Raw genomic sequence first — 18,074 nt, forward strand, 5'->3', positions numbered from 1 at the left:
GACACACAGAGACAACACTTGTCCTGAACCAGGGAGGTGACACAGCTGCCACATTCATGCAGGGCAGCCACAGCCATGATAAACAACCTGGGAAAGTCCCAATGGAATGGAACACGGGCATAAGCAATGAGCAAGGGAGGATGAGACCACGTGAGAGAGGGCAGGAGGGCACGAGTGAGCCCCAGCGTGGGAGTGCTCAGGACACAGGGACCACAATGTGACTGGGGACCTGCAGACACCATCCCACAGCAGGTCCTGTCCCACAGCAGGGAACCCACACACCCCCCCAACCAGGGTTGCAGAGCCCTGTGAAGTGCTGTGCCTAGCCTCTAGGGCCGCAACACCTCTTCCTGCAAGGAGGGCCAGGGTGTTGAGACCAGGGACATCCATGGAAGACACAAGGCATGCCAGCATGCATTGCAGCCCATGCTTCTCCACCTGCACAGAGCTTCGCCTAGCAGGCAGCCAGTCTGCAGAGTAAGGTAACATCAATTTTTTTCTCACATCTCCTCTATTTTGTCCCCTTTTTGGAGCAACAGTCCCATTGCTGGTGGGGCTGTACTCCAGCCTCTGTGAGCTGTCCCATCTGGCTTACCAGCTGTGGGATGAAGGATGCCATGAGCCAGTTGTCATTCCCTGTCTAGCCCTTTGTCTTCCCTTCCCAGCTCCTGACTGCCTATCTCTTCCTCACCCCTCTGCTCACCCCTCCCCAGGGTCTGGCCATGCCAGCGAGCAGTGAGCATTCATGAATGGTCATCACTCAGAGCTAGCATCTACCTGCACCTGCCCTGGTGCCCTGGGTACACTGGTGCTTGAAACATCCTCAAGGTGGTGGGCAAGGAAAGGTCCCCACATCCCCTGAAGAGCTGCTTCAGGGTCCACAGCAGCACCAATGCAGTTTGGTCCAGTGATAAACTGGGGTTGTGGATTTTTTTGTTTGTTTTGGGGTTTCTTGTTTGTTTTTTTTTTGTTTGTTTGTTTTGTTTTTCGGGGTTTTTTTTTTTTTTTTTTTTTTTTTTTTTTTTTTTTTTTTTTTGTTCAGAGAGAAAATAAAATAGTTTTGGGGACCAGGAGCCAAGATCCCCAGTGCCTAAAACAGCAATCACAGCACTTCCTTGGATTTATGGTGTTTGCTTTCACAATGCCAGCCGGGATCCTGTTTGCTTCCTGCTCTGCAGCTGCAGCTCCAGCTGAAGGCTCAGGAGATTCAGGTTTTATAACCCTCCTGGATTCTGCTGATGGCAACTGGTCCAGCATCAATTATTACCCCCTGAGCCTCCTGTGGTGCTAGGGTGGGCTGTTGCCACCTCACCCCAGTACCCTTGGCTTGGGTGCTCTTCCTTCCCCATCCATGGGGTCCCATCCCTGGCACTGGGCATTCTGCTGCTCTGCAGAGGCATTGCTGGGAGAGGAGGCCAGCAAAGCTGTGTCCCTGGTGGGGTGCAGCACCCAGCTTTTCTCAGACACAGCTACAGTTGGAGACCCGGGCCAGGCAGGAAAGCTGGGTCCTGCTGGGAGGATGCTGAGACATGGATTTGACCTTCTGCAGGATCCTGGGATATTCAAAGGTGGTGACTGCTCCTCACTGGCATACACGTAGACAGGCAGTGATCCCTTCTGTTGGGCTGTGCCTGATAAATCAAAGGGACTGAATTTCTAGAGAGGCATTTCTTCCAGCCCCTTTATCCTTTCTGTGGTTCTTCCCCAGGTCCCAGTTGTTCCCTAAGATGTGAGACCAAAAGCAGCTGCTTTACTTCAGTCTCTGCAGCAAACTCCAGGCTGGCACAGCAGGAGAAGGTGTCAGCTCCTCCTGCCACAGTACCCTCAAGAGCCCAGGCAGAAGCTCTGAAACACCAAGTCTAATTGCAATTTTTGCTTTCCAAATTACGAGCTCCCTTCTGTACAACCTGGACCAAAATGCTCTGGATCACCCATGGGGCTGTGTGTGCTGGGGACAGGTGGGTGCCCAGGAATGCAGAAGTGGGGGAAAGAAAGTGGTCAGCAGGGGGAATAGCAGGATCAACAGGCTATGGGGGATCACCAGCCCCTTTCTTTATGCACAGTGTGGATGGTGCTCCACTGCCCTGCTCCCTCTGCAGTGTGCCAAGAGATGTCCTGACACTCCTCTATTTCTCTGCATTTTCCCAGCAAAGCACTTTGATGAAAAACCCAACAGCCACGAGTGGACTCGTAGCTCTAACTCTCTATTTAATGAACTGTAATGGCTACAGAAATCTTGAGAATGCCTCTTCACGTCCCTGATGGAGCAGGGGCAATGCCCTTCCCACAGCCAAGAGATGCTGTCGCCCCAGGTTTTGAGCACTCTTCTGGAAGCCTGTCCAAATCCTGTGGGCCTCTCAGTGAAACCCACCATTTCTTTTTTGTAACATTTGCTGTTCTTGTTGATGAAACAATGATGGATTATTTCATTGCAGTTACTAGCGTGCCAGACTTCTTTTTCCAAACACACAATAGGAATATTAATTAACTGCTCTGACGATGAACACTTTTATCCTCCTTATATAGTAACAACTCTGCACCAAAGGGCAAGTTCCATTTGTCACTGATACACTCCACCATCCTGGCTCATGGCCCAGCGGTCAGCAGGGCATGCCCAGCATTTCTCTGATTTGTTATCAGCCTTTCCTAACAGATCCCACACTCGCTGCCATCCAGCCACCCCACTGAGGGACACAGCAACACCCGTGGCACTACAACAGGGCTGGGGTAATTCTCTAAGGGTAAGAAGAGATGCAAAGCTTCTCCCTCAGCAGTGAGAGCACAAGCTGCAGGAGATGGATGCAATGGGATGGTAAAGGGGCCCAGAGCACCAAAGGGAAGGGACTATGCCTTCAAATCCGAAGGTGGTGAATCCAAAGCGGATAAAGTGGATAAAAGGAAGCATTTTTCTTTCTCACTCTGTGCTTAATTAGACTGCCACAGGAAAATGCTCGGGCCAAAATTTAGCAGGATTCAATGAGGGATTGGGCACTTATAGGGATAAGAAAAATATCCAGCTATAATAGTGAATGCCAATACAAATTCTGGAAGGGATATTAAGCCTCACGCGTCAAGGTGTAAATTTATCCCAAACTCTCAGGAACAGGGAGCTTAATGCAGGGGCAGATGACCCACATATGCCACTGCTGCTGATGCTGCCTCATTGCCAGCATGGCCCTGTGCTGGCTGAGCCCCTGGCTGGACCATCCCCAGAGCCCTGTTTCCTGCTGCTGGCAGCACCTCTGTCAAGGGCTGCAAATTTCTTTTGGCAAGTCAGCCCTTTGCTGGTAGCTCTCTGGGGCCATGCGGGCTCTGACCTCCTCCCTCTTGCACTTCAGCTCACTTTGATACACACAGCTGATAACTGTTATCACAGCTGATAACAGCCTTATCACTTCTACACAGAAGCAGTCCCTCTGAGCAAGGGTCTGTGAGGTCCACAGGCACAATCCTGGGTGATGTGGCACCTTCACACAGGTCCTTGCTTCCAGCCAAGTCCCTCACTTTAGGCAGGTTACCTGCTGCCTAAAAGCACTTTTGCCTCCTAATTTTATCCTTCCTGTTTCCAGCTTATGTGGGGACCAGTCTGCAGCCCCTGGAAGAGGACGCTCAGCCCCAGTACCTTGTGGGTACTCCAGGTGCACAGGCACAGTCCCCTTTCATGGGCACTGCTCAGATGAGCCCCGGTTCTGCATCTGTGACTGTCTGCTCTGGTCACAGCACCAAATATGTCAGAGCTCAGTAGGTGTTTGGACAGCATTCTCAGGTACATGCTGGGATTCTTGGGGTGTCCTGCACAGGGCCAGGAGTTGGACATGGTGATCCTGATGGGCCCCTTCCAACTCAGCATATTCTACGACTCTATGATTCTATGATTTTGTGATCCTGTGATTTTAAACCTGCTGTCCCCATCCCCAGCCTATGCATGGCTATGAACCTGGCACAGCTGCAGCCCAGGCTGGGGTGAAAGTGCCATGATGTGGTACTCAGGAGTGGGGGCAAGCACCTCCATCCCCAAATGAGGATGATGCCATTTGCATCCCACATTGCTAGCAGAATGCTTGTGCTGCTCTGGTCACTGTGACATGGGATGCTCCCAAAATCTTGGCTTGCTCTGAAGGAGCAGTGACGGCTCAGCATGACCAGAGGGGAGCCTGGAGCTCTTCTGGTCCGGAGCCAGGGTCTCCCGTGCTTGCTGCTTACGTGCTCACCACACTGCAGAGGGCAACACTGCTGGGGACCTTTGGATCTCCCCTTGCTGTGGAGCCTTGCACCCACAGGGGCTTCCAACTGGAGAAATTTCTGGAGGGCATGAATCAGCTTTTCACAGCTTGTTAAAAATCTTGATCCTACCTCTTGTTTTCATGCCTTTCAAATCAGGAAATGAGTTTTACAACTTTTCCAGTGGGGCACAGCTGGTGGCCAGGGTCGTAAAGCTGAACTTTATAAATATCTCTCATTGGGATCAGGGGAAGAGCATTAAAAAGGCAGAGAGGGAGAAAGAGAAAGAGAAGGCAAAGGAGCAAAGGCAATAGAGAAGCAAAGCGAACAAGTCCAGCTCAACCATCTATGGCCATGCAAGCACAGAAGATGAGGTGTGCTTGGGGCAGGCTTTGCCTGCTTCTTTCCCTCCTCCAGCTGCCGGGCTCCCAGGCCAAGTGCTACTTCCAGGCTAAAGGTAAGTGGGGAGGTTAGATGGGAAGAGGCTAAGGGGAAGAAGAGGCCTCAGCTTTCCCAGCATAGCAGGGCTCTTCTCTATGCCTGAGAAGTATGGAAGGGACTGTGCTGAGCACAGGAATGGGATCATGGGCCAGTGGTGAGTGGAAGGAGCAGTCTATAAACCACAGAACAGCTCCCCAGGGCTCTGGCTGAGAAACAGCTTTCTGGGCCATGAAGGCTCCTGGCAGGTGCCTGGCTGGGGCTGAGTGTGCAGGACTAGCAGCAAAGGGAGGAGGGCAGATCATTATCCCTCTGTTGTCTCCTCCCAGGGCTGTGGAAATGCCCAGACCCTAAGGGGTATTGGATTTGTCCTCTCCAGGGAAGCAAGAGCCACTTGGTTCTTGCTCTAGACCATGGGGTAGTGGTGAGAGCCACAAGACAGGGCCAGGAGAGGATGGATGGGTACATGACCCATGAGAGATGACAGGGCATTCCATACCTGCAGGATGGTGGATAGATCACCATATATCTTCCATTGCACAAGGTGGGTGAGAGGTTCATGGTACTTCTGCCCCTGTTCAGGGCAACAGGGGTGTCCGGGAGGCTTCCACTCACCCTCAGCACAGGCCCATCTGTTCTCATCACCACTATTTCCTTTGCAGCTCCCTGTGAATACGAAGGGAAACAGTTCTCCATTGGGGAATCGTGGCTGAGCACCAACTGCCTGCTCTGCACCTGCCTGCACCCCATTGGCGTGGGCTGCTGTGAGACGTGAGTGAGGGGCCGGGCTGGGGTGGCTGTCACCTCCCACCACAGCACCCTGCCCCTGCAGCAGCGGGTGTCTGGTGGCTGCAAATGTAGCTGATATCAGAGCCTTGGGAGGGCTGCGGGCACCAGGTCCTGGCGAACAAGAGGCAGAGGTGGGCAGGACCCCACCAGGGCATTGAGGGTGGTGGGGTGAGTTGGGGCAGTTGGAAAGGGTGTTTTGGCACAGCACGATGCCCAGATGGGCCAGGAGCTGTGTCCCAGCCTGCCTAAGCTGGTCTGGACGACACCGGTGCACGGGGCTGGCAGCAGGAAGCCACCCAGCGCAGTCAGCAGCCCGCCGCCATTAATCGGGGCTACTGACAGCACCGTGTCCTCTCCCACAGCACCCAGCACCCGATCGACTTCCCTGACTGGTGCGAGGCCCACTACGACTCACAGACCTGCCAGATCTCGGTAGTGCAGAAGGCCAACCCCAGCCTGCCGTGCGTGAAGAGCGTGGAGCACGAGTGGGGCTCGGCCAGCACCCCCGAGCCGCTGGTGAACAAGCTGCTGGGTGCGGGGCTCAGCAGATAGAGTGAGTCCCAGCAGCGCCCCGCATTCCTCAGCGCCGCCCTCCCCTCCCGAGCACACCGCCCGCATGCTCCAGACCTGCCCCACCCACCCTGTAGAGGCATCACCGCAGGCACCTCCGAAGGAAACCACTATCCACACACCATGGTACCAAGCCTTGCTTCTGCCTTCAGCTTCCTGAACCAGGGCTCCCTCTCTGTGAGGTGTTCTGCACACCGTGGAAGTGCAGATTCTACAGGATCTCCTCCAGGTTGGCAGAAAACCTTCAGTGACTAAAAAAAGGCTACAGGACTAAATCAGCCTGCTCCATGGCAGTCCTGCATTCCGATATCCAGCTGCAAGCAAAGCAGCTCCCTACTCCCTCCCAGCCCTGTACTCCTCTGTACAGCAGCCGTGGGCAGCTCCCTGGGGTCACCACGGCACCTTGTGCAGGATCCCCACAACCCTGTCCAGCCCCTTCTCTGCTCCTGGAGTGCAAGGGGCACAACCCACCTCTGGAACCACTAATGCCCCTGCTCCAAAAGCTCCTGGGGTCCCTGACACTGTAGGCCATCCCTGGGCAACACTGCAACAGAGCCAGACCAGGGTGGGTGGCAGAACAGGATGTCCCCAGGGGAAAGCCCCATCCCCCCTAGCAGGGGAGCAGGGTGGGGAGGGTTCAGGAGAAGCAGAAGCAATTCAAGTGCCAGGGTGGAGGCAGCCACCCTGACAGCTGCCCCAGCTGGTGCCATGCCTGTGTTGTGCAGAGCCTTGTGTAGATTGTATTGTTTCTGTTCTTGCAATAAAGGTACTGAACAAAGAGGTCTCCAGCCTGTGACTGCTGTAGAAGGTGGGATGTGTTCAGCACCGGGAACAATGTAGGAATAAGGCTCTTGGGAAAGCTGAGTTTTGCAGAGTCAGATATTTATTACATTTCCATGCAAAGAGGAAAGTTCATTGGAAAGTTCAGTAAAATGGGGAGCTGGCTGTTGAGCAGGGAGATCTCCATGCCAGCTCTTGGATGCACAGCATGTATTCCTTACAGCACCCCAAGGATCCAAAGACCAGCAGGATGCTGGACAGCACACCAGGACCCCAGGCAGACAACAGCCCAGGGGCTCAGTGCTGCTCAGTTTTGAATCATCACAATTGTACTGACCCAGCACAGGCCTGCATCCCGCTCACCAGCACATACCAGAGCACAGGGCTGGCCTGCCACCACCTGCCTCCTCCAGGTGGGGGTGGCTGGAGCACTGGACTCCATGTGTAGGGTAACTCTCCAAGAGGCACGACACATGCCAGGACAAGAGAGCAGGGTCTCACCCAGCCCAGGTGGCCACTGTGCTTCACCTGGATGACAGACCTCTGCTTATAGGGTCTCTGTAAGGGCACAGTCTTCACCCAAGGGTGGTATGAAGCTTCACTGGAAGAGCTACCCTCTCCCCTCCCTGGGCTGGGCCTTTCCTTCTTGGAAGCCCCATATGAGATCAAGGCACATCAGCGGTTCCCTGGGAAGGCAGATTTCTTTTTGCTGAGTGCTGGGACTTGCACCTTCACCCAGGCAGGAAGGGTCCAGCTCCAGCTGGGGGCTGTAGCACAAGACACTGCATCAAGCAGCATTTTTCCAAACATAGACAGGACAGACATGTCTGGTGCCCACCTGGACATCACAGATGGATCCAAGGGGACACTGGGATGCGTGCACCACAGCACGCTGGTGACAGTCCTGCTTGCCATTCCCACTGGTGGCATGCACTTGCAGCTCTGCAAGCCAACAACATCTCCTAAGTCAGATGGTGATGGAGTTAGTGCTGGAGAACTGAGATACGTAGGAAGCCAGGATGGGGTTGGTGGGAAGAACTTTGATGGGCAAGTCCCAGCTGAAGGTGTCCACTTCCATCTGCTCCACCCCAGTCCAGGTGACAGCCTCTGATTGGCTCCCACGAACCAAGCAAGTCCCTGCTGACTCCCCAGAAGTCACAAACTCAAAGTGCAGCCTCCATTTCAGGGACACTGTAGGCAAGAGGGCAGTCAGCACATAACACCCACAAGTGCCAGGGACAGCAACTGTCTCAGCACAGTCTGTCACGGCACGGGGACAGCAAATGACCCCACTCACAGAGGCCAGCTCCCTCCCAAGGGACACAGCTCTGCTGAGCAAGGGCAGGGCTGGGGACATCAGAGTCCTCCTAGAGACAAGCAGGGGTGTGTCCCTTCCCTGGTGGGTACTCACCAATGTTGGTGGTGAATCCTGGGGTTGAGCTGAGCGGGATGGGCAGGCTGAAGCTGCTCTGTGCTGTGTGCAGGCAGGACTCCTGATGGCGGGCGTGCACGGTGAAGGAGACAGGCTGCCCCCGCCGCCGCTGGAACTCCTCCTGGATGCTCTCCTCTGTCTGGAGGCTCACTGAGAACTGCAGGGCAATTGGCAGGGTGCTTGCTCTCACAACCTCATACATACCTCATGCAAAGCCTTGGGGGGTCCATTTCCCAAATGAGCTCGGGATTGGACCATTGTCTGCCTCAGACTCAAAGGGGCCCCAGCTGGGTCCCACTAGATACCCTCACAATCCAGTGCCACCCCAAACCCTACTCCACATGCCTCATCCTAAACCCCTGCCTCTCCCCAGTAACCCCAGACACAGCAATGACCTGCAGACATGGGATATCTCCTTCTGAGAAGTTGAAGGTCCCAATGACATCCTCTCCAATCTTATATACAGTCTTAAAGATGCAGAATGTCCCCACCTTCCCACGAGTGTTGCTGATGTTGTACAGGTCTGTGGAGCAAGAAGAGGGAAAAGAGTTGTGACAGAACAAGGCTCTGCCCCAGTGCTCTGGGTTAATGACATGACCTCATGCCTCCTGTTCAGGTCCCTAGAGTAGTATTCCCTTTGGGAAATTTCTGCATTGAGCAAGGGCAAACCCTGAACTGGCTGCCATGGGCAGAGGGTCTCTCAGTCTGAAGTAGGAACAGCCTGAGATTGGGTAGGAGGCTTTGATCCAAGCAGGCCCTGATAGAGCTGCTACACAGCTATAGTTGGAACTTTGTCAGTGAGAAATACTTTGCAGCTAGCCCTGACACGGTCTTCATGACCAGCTTCTTAGGAAGGACAGCAAATTTGAGCAGGGAATATGACCTACGCAGGCTGCGTCGGGAGGTGGCCACCATGAGCAGTTCTGTTGCTAGGTCTGCCAGGCGAGAGTCTTTTTTCAAGCCCTCCTCCTCCTCCAGGAAGGGGTTTGAGGGTGCAACAGCCTCATCCTGTGGGAACTGGTAATCCTTGAGCCCTGGGAAAGAGGTGAGAGCATCAGCAGGGCAGGTGCAGCCCGGGCTGCCTGTGCAGGGAGGGCAGTGTGTGGCCCTACCGTGCAGCACGAGGACGCGGAAGGGCACGCGCAGGAGCTTGATGGGGGAGTTGACACGCTGGCAGCCGATGGTCAGCTTGTACACGTACTTCACCGACTGCCCCCGGAACGAGGGGGGACCATCCACAGGCAGGGTCTCACAGTATGAATCTGCAATGAGGGCAGAAAATATGCTTTCCAAAGCCAGAAGGAAGATCCTGCAGCTGCTGTGTGCAGGCTCCCTGCACCAAGTGTTATGCCAGCAGTGCTGAGCTAGGGACAGAGCCTGGTGCTTGCTGCTGCCTCCTCTTTCCTCCAGCAGCCAAGCACAACCCAGCTCCCCTGCATCAGGCACAGTGCTCCCCACATCACATGCACCATCATCCAGATACTGCTTCCAGCACATACAACCACATACACAAACTTTGTCTCCAAAGAATGTGAAAGACGTAAAATCCAGGAATACAACCACAAGAGCTAAACTTACTCATCACGAGTTCAACCCAAATTTGCCTCTGTGCACTCCAGCTCTCTCACAGCACAGCCTCCTCCGGGCCCTGTCCCATGCAGGTATCAATCAGTACCTCATGCCTCTTTAGCTTTTGCTTTACACAAACCCTCAAACTCTGCAACAATTAAGTTTCCTCCTGTTTTTCTTTGAAGGACTGCAGCTAAATGACCAACAAACAATTCCTGAGACCTTCACATCAACCTGTGGTTTGTCCCCCTTGACAAGCTGATGACTTAGATCACAAAGTCTCTGACTCTGAGGGCTCTGAGGTACTGGGGCCTGGCTTTCACCACATTCAGCCCTGCTAGAGCTCCTTGGCCACCACACAAACCCCAATGCCTCTTGAAACAGTGTGAACACTTCTGAAGCTTTCCCAAACCACATGCTGTATAACAAGAAAGACACAAATGGTGAACTGTGGAAAGTCTCCGGCTCTCTGGCTTGCCCACCGTAATGCAGATACGCCCTGCCAGAGGAAGGGCAGCATCCTGCTCTGAAACCACAGATCCTTCCCCATGTCTGGCACACACTGAATGTTGAGGCTTAGATTAAAAGTTAGGGTTACATTTTAAATATAACTTCTGGATTTCAAATAACAGGACTGGAAGGAAGAAAAAAGCCTGTGCTAGTGTGTAGTGGCGACAGGATGTCACACCTTAAAACACAAGTCTCTCTTTCTGGATGAGAGTGCAGATAAACGAGAGAACTACCCTGACAGGGAGGAAAATCAGACACTTCTGAGGAAAGAAGTAGACTTCAGCAACCCCCATACCAGACTCAACAAGAGGGCCCACAAAGACCTTCCTGCCCAGTGAGGATAATCTGAGCAGAGATCATCACAGTCAGAGAAGGATAGACAGTTTTCTACCTGGCTCAGGAATGCGAAGACTCAGGAAGTCCCAGCTTCCGTGCATATCCCAGAAGGAAGCACATTCCTGCACTACAAATGCCTTCCTTACCCACCTGCTGCGCCCTCTGGCTGGCCTTCTGGCCTGAGTCCAGGTTGCTTCCATTTCCTCTCTGTGATCTACCAAATTTTTAAAGGTATTACAAAACCAGAGTGGAGGCAAAACAGCCACAGAAATTATTTGAGGACTTGAGAAAAAGCTTCATGGTGACAAACTTAAAGAGTTCAGCCTGGGCCACGTGTCAAAGAGCTGGGATATGAGTCGTCAACCTCAACATATAGGCACCATAACAAGAGTAAGGTATTGAGGAATAAGTTGGTCAGCAAATGAAAACAAGTCCTTTTATCAAGAGACAGTCTGACACAACCTCAGCTGTATGTGCCAGCTCTGGCTGCAGTTTAATAACACGGTATATTGCTGAAGCAGAATTAAGATTTCTTGGGTTTTCTGGTTTGGTTTTTTTTCCCCTTCCCAAACTGCGTAGCAAAACTCAAAACTTCTGAAAAACAGGAAATGAAGAATTAAGATACACACCCACACAGCCTTAGCTCTCCCTCCATGGAGCTGGCAGGAGACCCCAGGAATGGTCTGCAAGTGTGCCAGCTGCAGTTTCACGTGACAGCAGCAGCACAGGCCGATGGGGTCGGTGTGAACAGCCTAGCAGGAACGAGACCAGGGCTGTGATACAGCCTGGGACTTCAGTGTTAAAAAAGCAGCTCCACATGCAGCCACATCACGTGTGATGCATGAAACAGACAGGTTAATCACACAGCAAAGAGGAAAGGCTGGACTGTGCCGCCACGGAACCTCAAAGAATAGGAGAGTTTGTGTCCTTCCAGAGGAGCTGCGTCCAAGCACCAGGCAGATGCAGGCTGCTTGTACCAGTGCCACCCAGAGGCAGAGAGGACACACACACATCATGTCGTCATCGGAAAGGGTAGAAAATCCCTAGCTTAGCTGGGGGTTGAACAGCTTCTGCCTGTTAAGCCAGTGCACAGTCAATCCCTCAATCCATCCCAGCCACCTGGAACTTGGGCTGTTGTCACTGATCTGTTATCCCAGAAACTGCCCAACCTGCCTTAAGTGTGCCAGGAAAAGGGACTTCCCTCTGCTCCCAGGGAATGCATGCTCCGGCCCCTAACCTGCAAGCAGCAAGGAACACTAAAGAATCCAGGTGAGCCTCAGGCCAGCTAAGGTTTCTGCCTGCTCCTCCTTCCTGCTGGCATGACACCTCCTTTCCCCAACATGCTGCTCTACAATAATAAGTGAATAACTAAACGTCTTCAGACATCAGGCTCTGCAGTTTAGGGGCACAGCCCCACGATGGCACTGCCCCACCCCACTAACCACCAAGGCAAGCCAGCCTGGTTTCACCAGGTCCACCTTTCCCTCCAGTCAGGCCCCTCCAAAGCCAGAAAGGCAGGAGACACCAGCTTCAAAACCAGCATGTCCCAACCCCGCGGCCGCCTGGTCTCACTTGCAGCTTCACCTCCAGCTCTGCAGAGCTCAGTGATCCAGCACAGCCCGCCCCAGCACAGGCACTGTCTCTCCCGTCCCTGTGCTCTGCAGTGTGAGAGGTCTCCATCAACAGTTCCCAGCAGATCCCTGGGAAAATAACAAAGGTCTCCACGCACAGCCTGAGAGGCGACCATCAGTGCTGCTAATCACAGCCACTGGAATGCAAAGGAGATCTGACATGACCTGAACAGGCTGGGTCACACAGCCACCAACCAAGAGAGAACAGTGCATATACTCAGCTCTTTCCACAGCTATCTACTCAAATATGGAGAGCTCTGAGCAGAGAAGATGAGGAGTGCTTACTTTCACAGCAGGAAAACTAAAACATCCAGAAGACTGTTACTTCCAGGACAGCCACAACCTGAAGAGGAAGCACAAATCTTTGGAGGACACCAGCCTAAATTCCAAGAATACATCAGCATGACTGAAGAAATGAAGGCAAGGAAATGCAAGTGTGTGTAGCCATTCCTTCTGCTGCAAGTAGGTATTTCAAAAGTTTAATGCCTTGCAGCTACACAGTGGACCTGCAGCAAAGGTCCCAGGCCAGGGGACACACTACAGTACACAGCCCTAGCACAGGAGAGAACAGACTCTGGATGATGCAGCAGCTCCTCAGCACTCATGCTCCAACCAAAGCATCTCATGTTTTGTGACCACCAGGATCTCACACTTGCAGCACTCAGGCCTGCAAAGCCAGTTTTGAAAGCAGAGCTCCCCAGAGAGGAGGTCTGTGAGCAGGGAGGGGAAGAGAAAACAGGACTCACAGGACTTGGACTCCCCAGGATCCAGTCGCAAGTCACAGAAGAGGATCTTTGGTGGGGTGGACAGGATACACTGACCCCGCTCTCCTGGAAGAGAATGAGAAACACATGAATGCTGCACTGCTTCAGGCTGTGTCCAGGTCAGTAAAGCTTTATCCTCATGGGGAGGCACACGGAGAAGAGAGCCAGAGAGGAAGCATCTCTTGCTCTGGTCATATTATGAGACATTGCCACTGCAGCTGGACAAACAACTGTCACTGTGATTTCAGTATTAACAATGTCCCACAACATCTACCACCAGAAAAGCAACACAACTTTGTACTCTTGCTGCACGCTGCATCAAGACACACACAGTATGGTCTGCTTGACTCCTGCTCACTGTGCTCTTACTGTCCCTACCCGGGTGACAGGCAGGAGTGGCACTCACCTCTGTTGGGGACAAAGACGGTCTCATTCTCTGCCTGCACATCATGCTTGCTGCCATCAGAGGGAGGGAGTGCTACCCGGTTCTCGCTGGCGTGAAACTGGCAGTGGATCTGGGCGCTGGCCCATGCCAGCATCTCACTGAAAGCAAATAGCAACATTCATATCTCTGCTTTAAACCTCAATTATAGCAGGCAGGAATTGGGAGAAGAGCAACTCTGTCAGCTCAGCTCCATGCAGGCCTGCTTGTCTGGAAGGAAGAAGGTGTTGCTTCACTGTCACTGAAGCTACTCTCACAGTCCCCTTCCAAACAAGCTTTGAGAGTAAACTCAAGCTGGGATTCTGACTCAAAGCCACTTCCACCCCAGCTGCTGACAACAGCTTCACTCAAAGTCTGGCTCTGCAGCCCAAGGACTCTTTTAAAGCAGCAATAATTGCAGTCTGAGCCACAACACCATCAGCACAGCAGACATGGCATGATAAAACATATCTGCCCCAAGAAACGTGCTGTACACTCATGGCAGAGGACAACAGGCAGCAGAGGTCAGGAGCCCCTGTCCCCTTCTATGACGACAAGAGAAAAGGTGGCTTGTGCAAAACTTCACAGGGATCTTTCAGCCAACATGCTGAGATCAACTGTTTCAAGATCCAGTCCAAAGCCTTACTCATTTGTTCATCTTTTGCATCACCCACAGATTAGAACTGGCCACTCATGCACTCCCGGGAGGACACCTCAAGCTGCTGCACGTGGACCCTGGCACAGGATTCTCATCCATGAGGAGTTAAATCCCAAGCCACAAATCCCTCTGTGCTCTCACACAGAGCAGCACTCTGGTGACAACACAACCATTAGGGAAGTGGGTAAATTCCAAAGCAACAAATTCCTGCAACCTGGGCTCAGCTGTCCTTGCCCACAGCACAGAGATGCCCCAAGTGCAACACTCCTCAGGGCAGGTAGGCACAGACATGCTCTCTCTGGTCCCACAGCACCATCCCCAACAAGAACATCAGCTGCTGTTCGTGCCAGACCAAAGGAGGATGCTTCTGGGTCTTTCATTAGGACCTACTCACTCCTCCTTATGCAAGGACTTTGCTGACGGCAGTAGGGGAGGCAAAGGTGTCATTTTGACCCCTCTCTGTACAGCCCCAGCAATTAATGCAGGGCCACACATCCAGCACAAAAACAGTCTCGTGTTTTGGATTCTGCTGTGACGTCAGCCACTCCATAGGGCACTTCCCATGGTACTAGTGACACCTTTCAGTTTCCAAATCACTCCTCTATTTTCTTTTCAATAGTGGTCTCTATAGTTTAGCCAGTGAATAGTTCCTCTGGTGTTTTCTAACATCACAATCTGATTAGTAAGCACCAACAACAGAGCTCTGGGTGGCACAGGGATTTTTTGTGGCACACGAATGTCCCTCCATGTGACACATCAGAGCAGTTAAAGGTCTAGATGAACTAGGGAAAAAGGTGTGCTGTATTTGTGTCAGCTGACTAATGATGTGCTATTTGATCTCTTGTATGTGCTGGCAGCCCTTACCTAAGCACACCTCAGTTACTATACCTAGTTGCTTTGAGACCGACAGCTGTAGTTCTGCATTTTCAAAAGTACCAACATGGCTTTTTCATCAGGGCTGCCATATGTATTTTTCCTGTAAAGTATCTGCTGTGTGGAAGCAGAGAACTGCTCTAGCTTGAGGCAATGTTGGCTAATTTTATATAAGCTTAGAGCTTAGCTTGATTACCATACCTTCAAACACCATATTTTAAGTATTTTTTCTTTCTATTTCAGTATAGCTTTACAACATGCCACTGGATTGTTTTCATTTTTTCTAGCCAGATGTCCCAACAAAATTTGCATGTCCCTTCCTGCCAGCAGAGCTGGCTTGCTCAGCTAGTGCTTGTTCAGCAGTGGAGGATCCTGCATTGGTGCTGAGGTCACTTCCTTCCAGTCTCACCTTCCCCAACAACTCCTGCAGCCTACACAGGACATGCTCCATGCAACCTCTGGGTAGAAGAGATTTGTTTCTTATACTCCACCATCAAATTAATTTCCTGCCTTTCTGACAATTCTGTCCCTGTTCTCAATAGGAGGCCTTGCTGTCCCTCCACCTGTCAGCCCCAAAACCTCCCAGGCTCTGACAGGTCTCTCTGCCTGTTGCTTTGATCTGGCTCCTGCCTTCACACAACCCACAGCTTCATTTTCCAAAACACCAATCTACTTGCTGCCGCTGCCACCCGTCTGACATAGCCAGGTCTTGCCCCATTGATCACCTGGGGCTTTTTTTATTATTTTAAAAACTTTTCTTTTTCAAGAGGCAGGCTTCTAGAGATCACAACACATCTGAAGTTTTAAATGAAGCTCTCATGAGTGCACTGAATCCCCCCCCAAACCATGCCACCTGGTACTCTTACAGTCCCACATGTTTCAGAAGCAGACAAAACACAGGACATCTTGTCATCACAGAGGACAAAACTCTGGGAGCTGGATGCTTATGCCACAGCTGAATTTGAAACCTGATCTCAGCAGCCAAGAGGAAACAGGAAGAAAAGATGGAAAGTTAAGGAAGGCAACAAACACAGAACCCTTCTGCTGCTGAGACTGCAGGCACTGTGAGTGGGCCCAGCAAAACAATCACATGTGGACATCATACTGGTGATGAAAACATGCTGAACCTGACAGGGCTGGAAACAGGCACTTCCCAGGAAGGACTCAAGATGAGAAAGCACTCTCCACTCCCTAAGGAATCAGACAAGGCTGCACACTCAGCGGACACGAAGGCTTTGGGTGATTACTTGTGACACAGAGTCACCCCTGTGAGCCAATATGGGAAGCTCCCATCTTCTCACATTTCCTCAGCACTGAGAAGGGGAGATGCAGGGCTCAAAGGCCACAGAAAATGTGGCTGCAGAAGGTGCCCCTTTCAGACCCAACCCTTTGTCTGCCACCTCTGGAGGCAGGGATCACACTGATCTGTCCAGCACTGCTGGATAAAAGAGAGCTCCTTCCACAAATGCAGGACATAATGATACTGCCTGGATGTTGCTGTATGGGACTGTCACCCTGGTGTGACCAGATAGCCCACTTTGACAGCCAGTTTGGCTTCATTTTCTGCCAGTCACTGTCACTGAGGGCTCACCTGAGCAACAGAGAATCTCTAACTGCACACCTCCTTCCTTGTCTACTTCTTGGGGGCACAAAACTGGCATAATTACCTGAGCTTCACCCCCAAAATTGAGAGATGATGCAAGGCTTCCTTAAGGCAGTGCCTTGAGTAGAAAAGTCACAAGGGGCTGAGCTGGCACCATTGCCCTACAATGCAGCCATGACTACTACCCTAGAGTGGGGAGAGAGGGGGCCGTTCCTCTGGAGGGACCCAGGCAGCTCCAACACTTGGAGGCTCTGTGCACGGACTGGCACAGGCTCCTGTACCTGCTGGCAGAGGTGGATGAGGCCGACAATGGGTTGGTGAAGGTGATCACACACTCCAGCACCTCCCCTGCCAGGAACACGGGCCCACGGCCCAGCTTGGCCACCACTTCAATCATGGCTTGGACAGTCCTGCTGCACACCTGCCAAAAAAAGCCAACATTGGGCATGTTATCACAGAATCATAGATTCAAGGAATTACCAAATGGTTTGGGGTGGAAGTGTCCTTAAAGACCATCTTGTTCCAGCTCTCCTGCCATGGGCAGGGACACCTCCCACCACTCCCTCCAGAACAGATTGCTCAGGACCCCATCTTGCAATGGGATTTATTTACAGGAATAAAGCAACCACAGTTTCTCTGGGCAACCTGTGCCAGCGCCTCACCACCATCACGGAAAAGAATTTCTTCTTAATATTCAATCTAAATATTTAATTTGTTTTCAGTTTAAAGCCATTCCCCCTTGTGCCGTCACGGAAACACGGACAGAGGGCAGGGCCATGTAACTGAGGGGGAATGGGGACACAGATACACACACACACAGGAGGTGTGGGGGGAAACACGTACAGCCCCGTCTTTACAAACACACACATCTTCCTCCCAGGCCCACACAGGCAAAAAGTGCGGTCAGAACACACCGCGCCGGTGAGAAGAACAGCCCTGACACCCCAGCCCTGCGGTCCCGAACGTTAACCCACACACGGACAGCTCTACCCGAGGGATGAGGGACACGGGGCCGCAACCTTTCCGCAGCTCCCGCCTCGGGCCCACTCACCACCCGCACAGGCCGCGCTCGCCGTCCGCCACCACTGCAGGCCCGGCTCCCCCCCGCCGCTCGGCGGGAATCGGCAGCGCTCGGGCAGAGCTCGGCAAGACTCGAGTCTAGTTCGGCAAGGCTCGGGCTTAGTTCGGCAAAGCTCGGGCCTAGTTCGGCAAGGCTCGGGCAGCGCTCGGGAACGCTCGGGAACGCTCGGGAACGCTCGGAAACACTCGGGCAGAACTCGGGCACACTCGGTCGGCTCACGGGCAGCTCCCGGACAGCGCTCGGCAACTCTCGCCCGCCCCTTAGTAGCGCTCGCTCAGCGCTCGGCTTCTCTCGGAATCTGCTCGGCGGCGCTCGGCCGCGCTCGGCCGGGCAGCCCCAGGGACCGGCGGCGGGGCGGGTCCGTGCTTCCGCCGTGCCCCGGGGGCGCGGGCGGGGCG

General features: G+C 52.9%; 2 protein-coding genes across 4 annotated transcripts; one reads left to right on the forward strand and one right to left on the reverse strand.

Moving 5' to 3' along the window:
• RGP1 (RGP1 homolog, RAB6A GEF complex partner 1) lies at positions 1-17,969 on the reverse strand. 3 transcript variants are annotated; one of them, XR_010443026.1, is made up of 9 exons: positions 17,647-17,771; positions 16,877-17,016; positions 13,447-13,583; positions 13,023-13,106; positions 9,118-9,492; positions 8,626-8,753; positions 8,210-8,387; positions 7,637-7,989; positions 1-5,325 (listed from the first exon to the last, which is right to left on the reverse strand). XR_010443026.1 is itself a non-coding variant. In XM_064735355.1 (9 exons), the coding sequence occupies exons 2-9, from the start codon at positions 16,990-16,992 to the stop codon at positions 7,766-7,768; spliced, it is 1,164 nt and encodes a 387-aa protein (XP_064591425.1). In that variant the 5' UTR covers positions 16,993-17,016; positions 17,647-17,963; the 3' UTR covers positions 6,835-7,765. The 3 variants fall into 3 exon arrangements, 2 of the variants coding, with proteins under 2 accessions (XP_064591424.1, XP_064591425.1); XM_064735355.1 differs by lacking the exon at positions 1-5,325 and having other exon boundaries at positions 6,835-7,989; positions 9,118-9,264; positions 9,343-9,492; positions 17,647-17,963; XM_064735354.1 differs by lacking the exon at positions 1-5,325 and having other exon boundaries at positions 6,829-7,989; positions 17,647-17,969.
• MSMP (microseminoprotein, prostate associated) lies at positions 4,502-6,000 on the forward strand. Its single transcript, XM_064735356.1, has 3 exons — positions 4,502-4,678; positions 5,322-5,430; positions 5,811-6,000. The coding sequence occupies exons 1-3, from the start codon at positions 4,570-4,572 to the stop codon at positions 5,998-6,000; spliced, it is 408 nt and encodes a 135-aa protein (XP_064591426.1). The 5' UTR covers positions 4,502-4,569.
• Positions 17,970-18,074: the final 105 nt, after the last annotated feature.

The sequence above is a fragment of the Zonotrichia leucophrys genome, chromosome Z (genome assembly GCF_028769735.1).
Source record: "Zonotrichia leucophrys gambelii isolate GWCS_2022_RI chromosome Z, RI_Zleu_2.0, whole genome shotgun sequence".
Classification (NCBI taxonomy): domain Eukaryota; kingdom Metazoa; phylum Chordata; class Aves; order Passeriformes; family Passerellidae; genus Zonotrichia; species Zonotrichia leucophrys.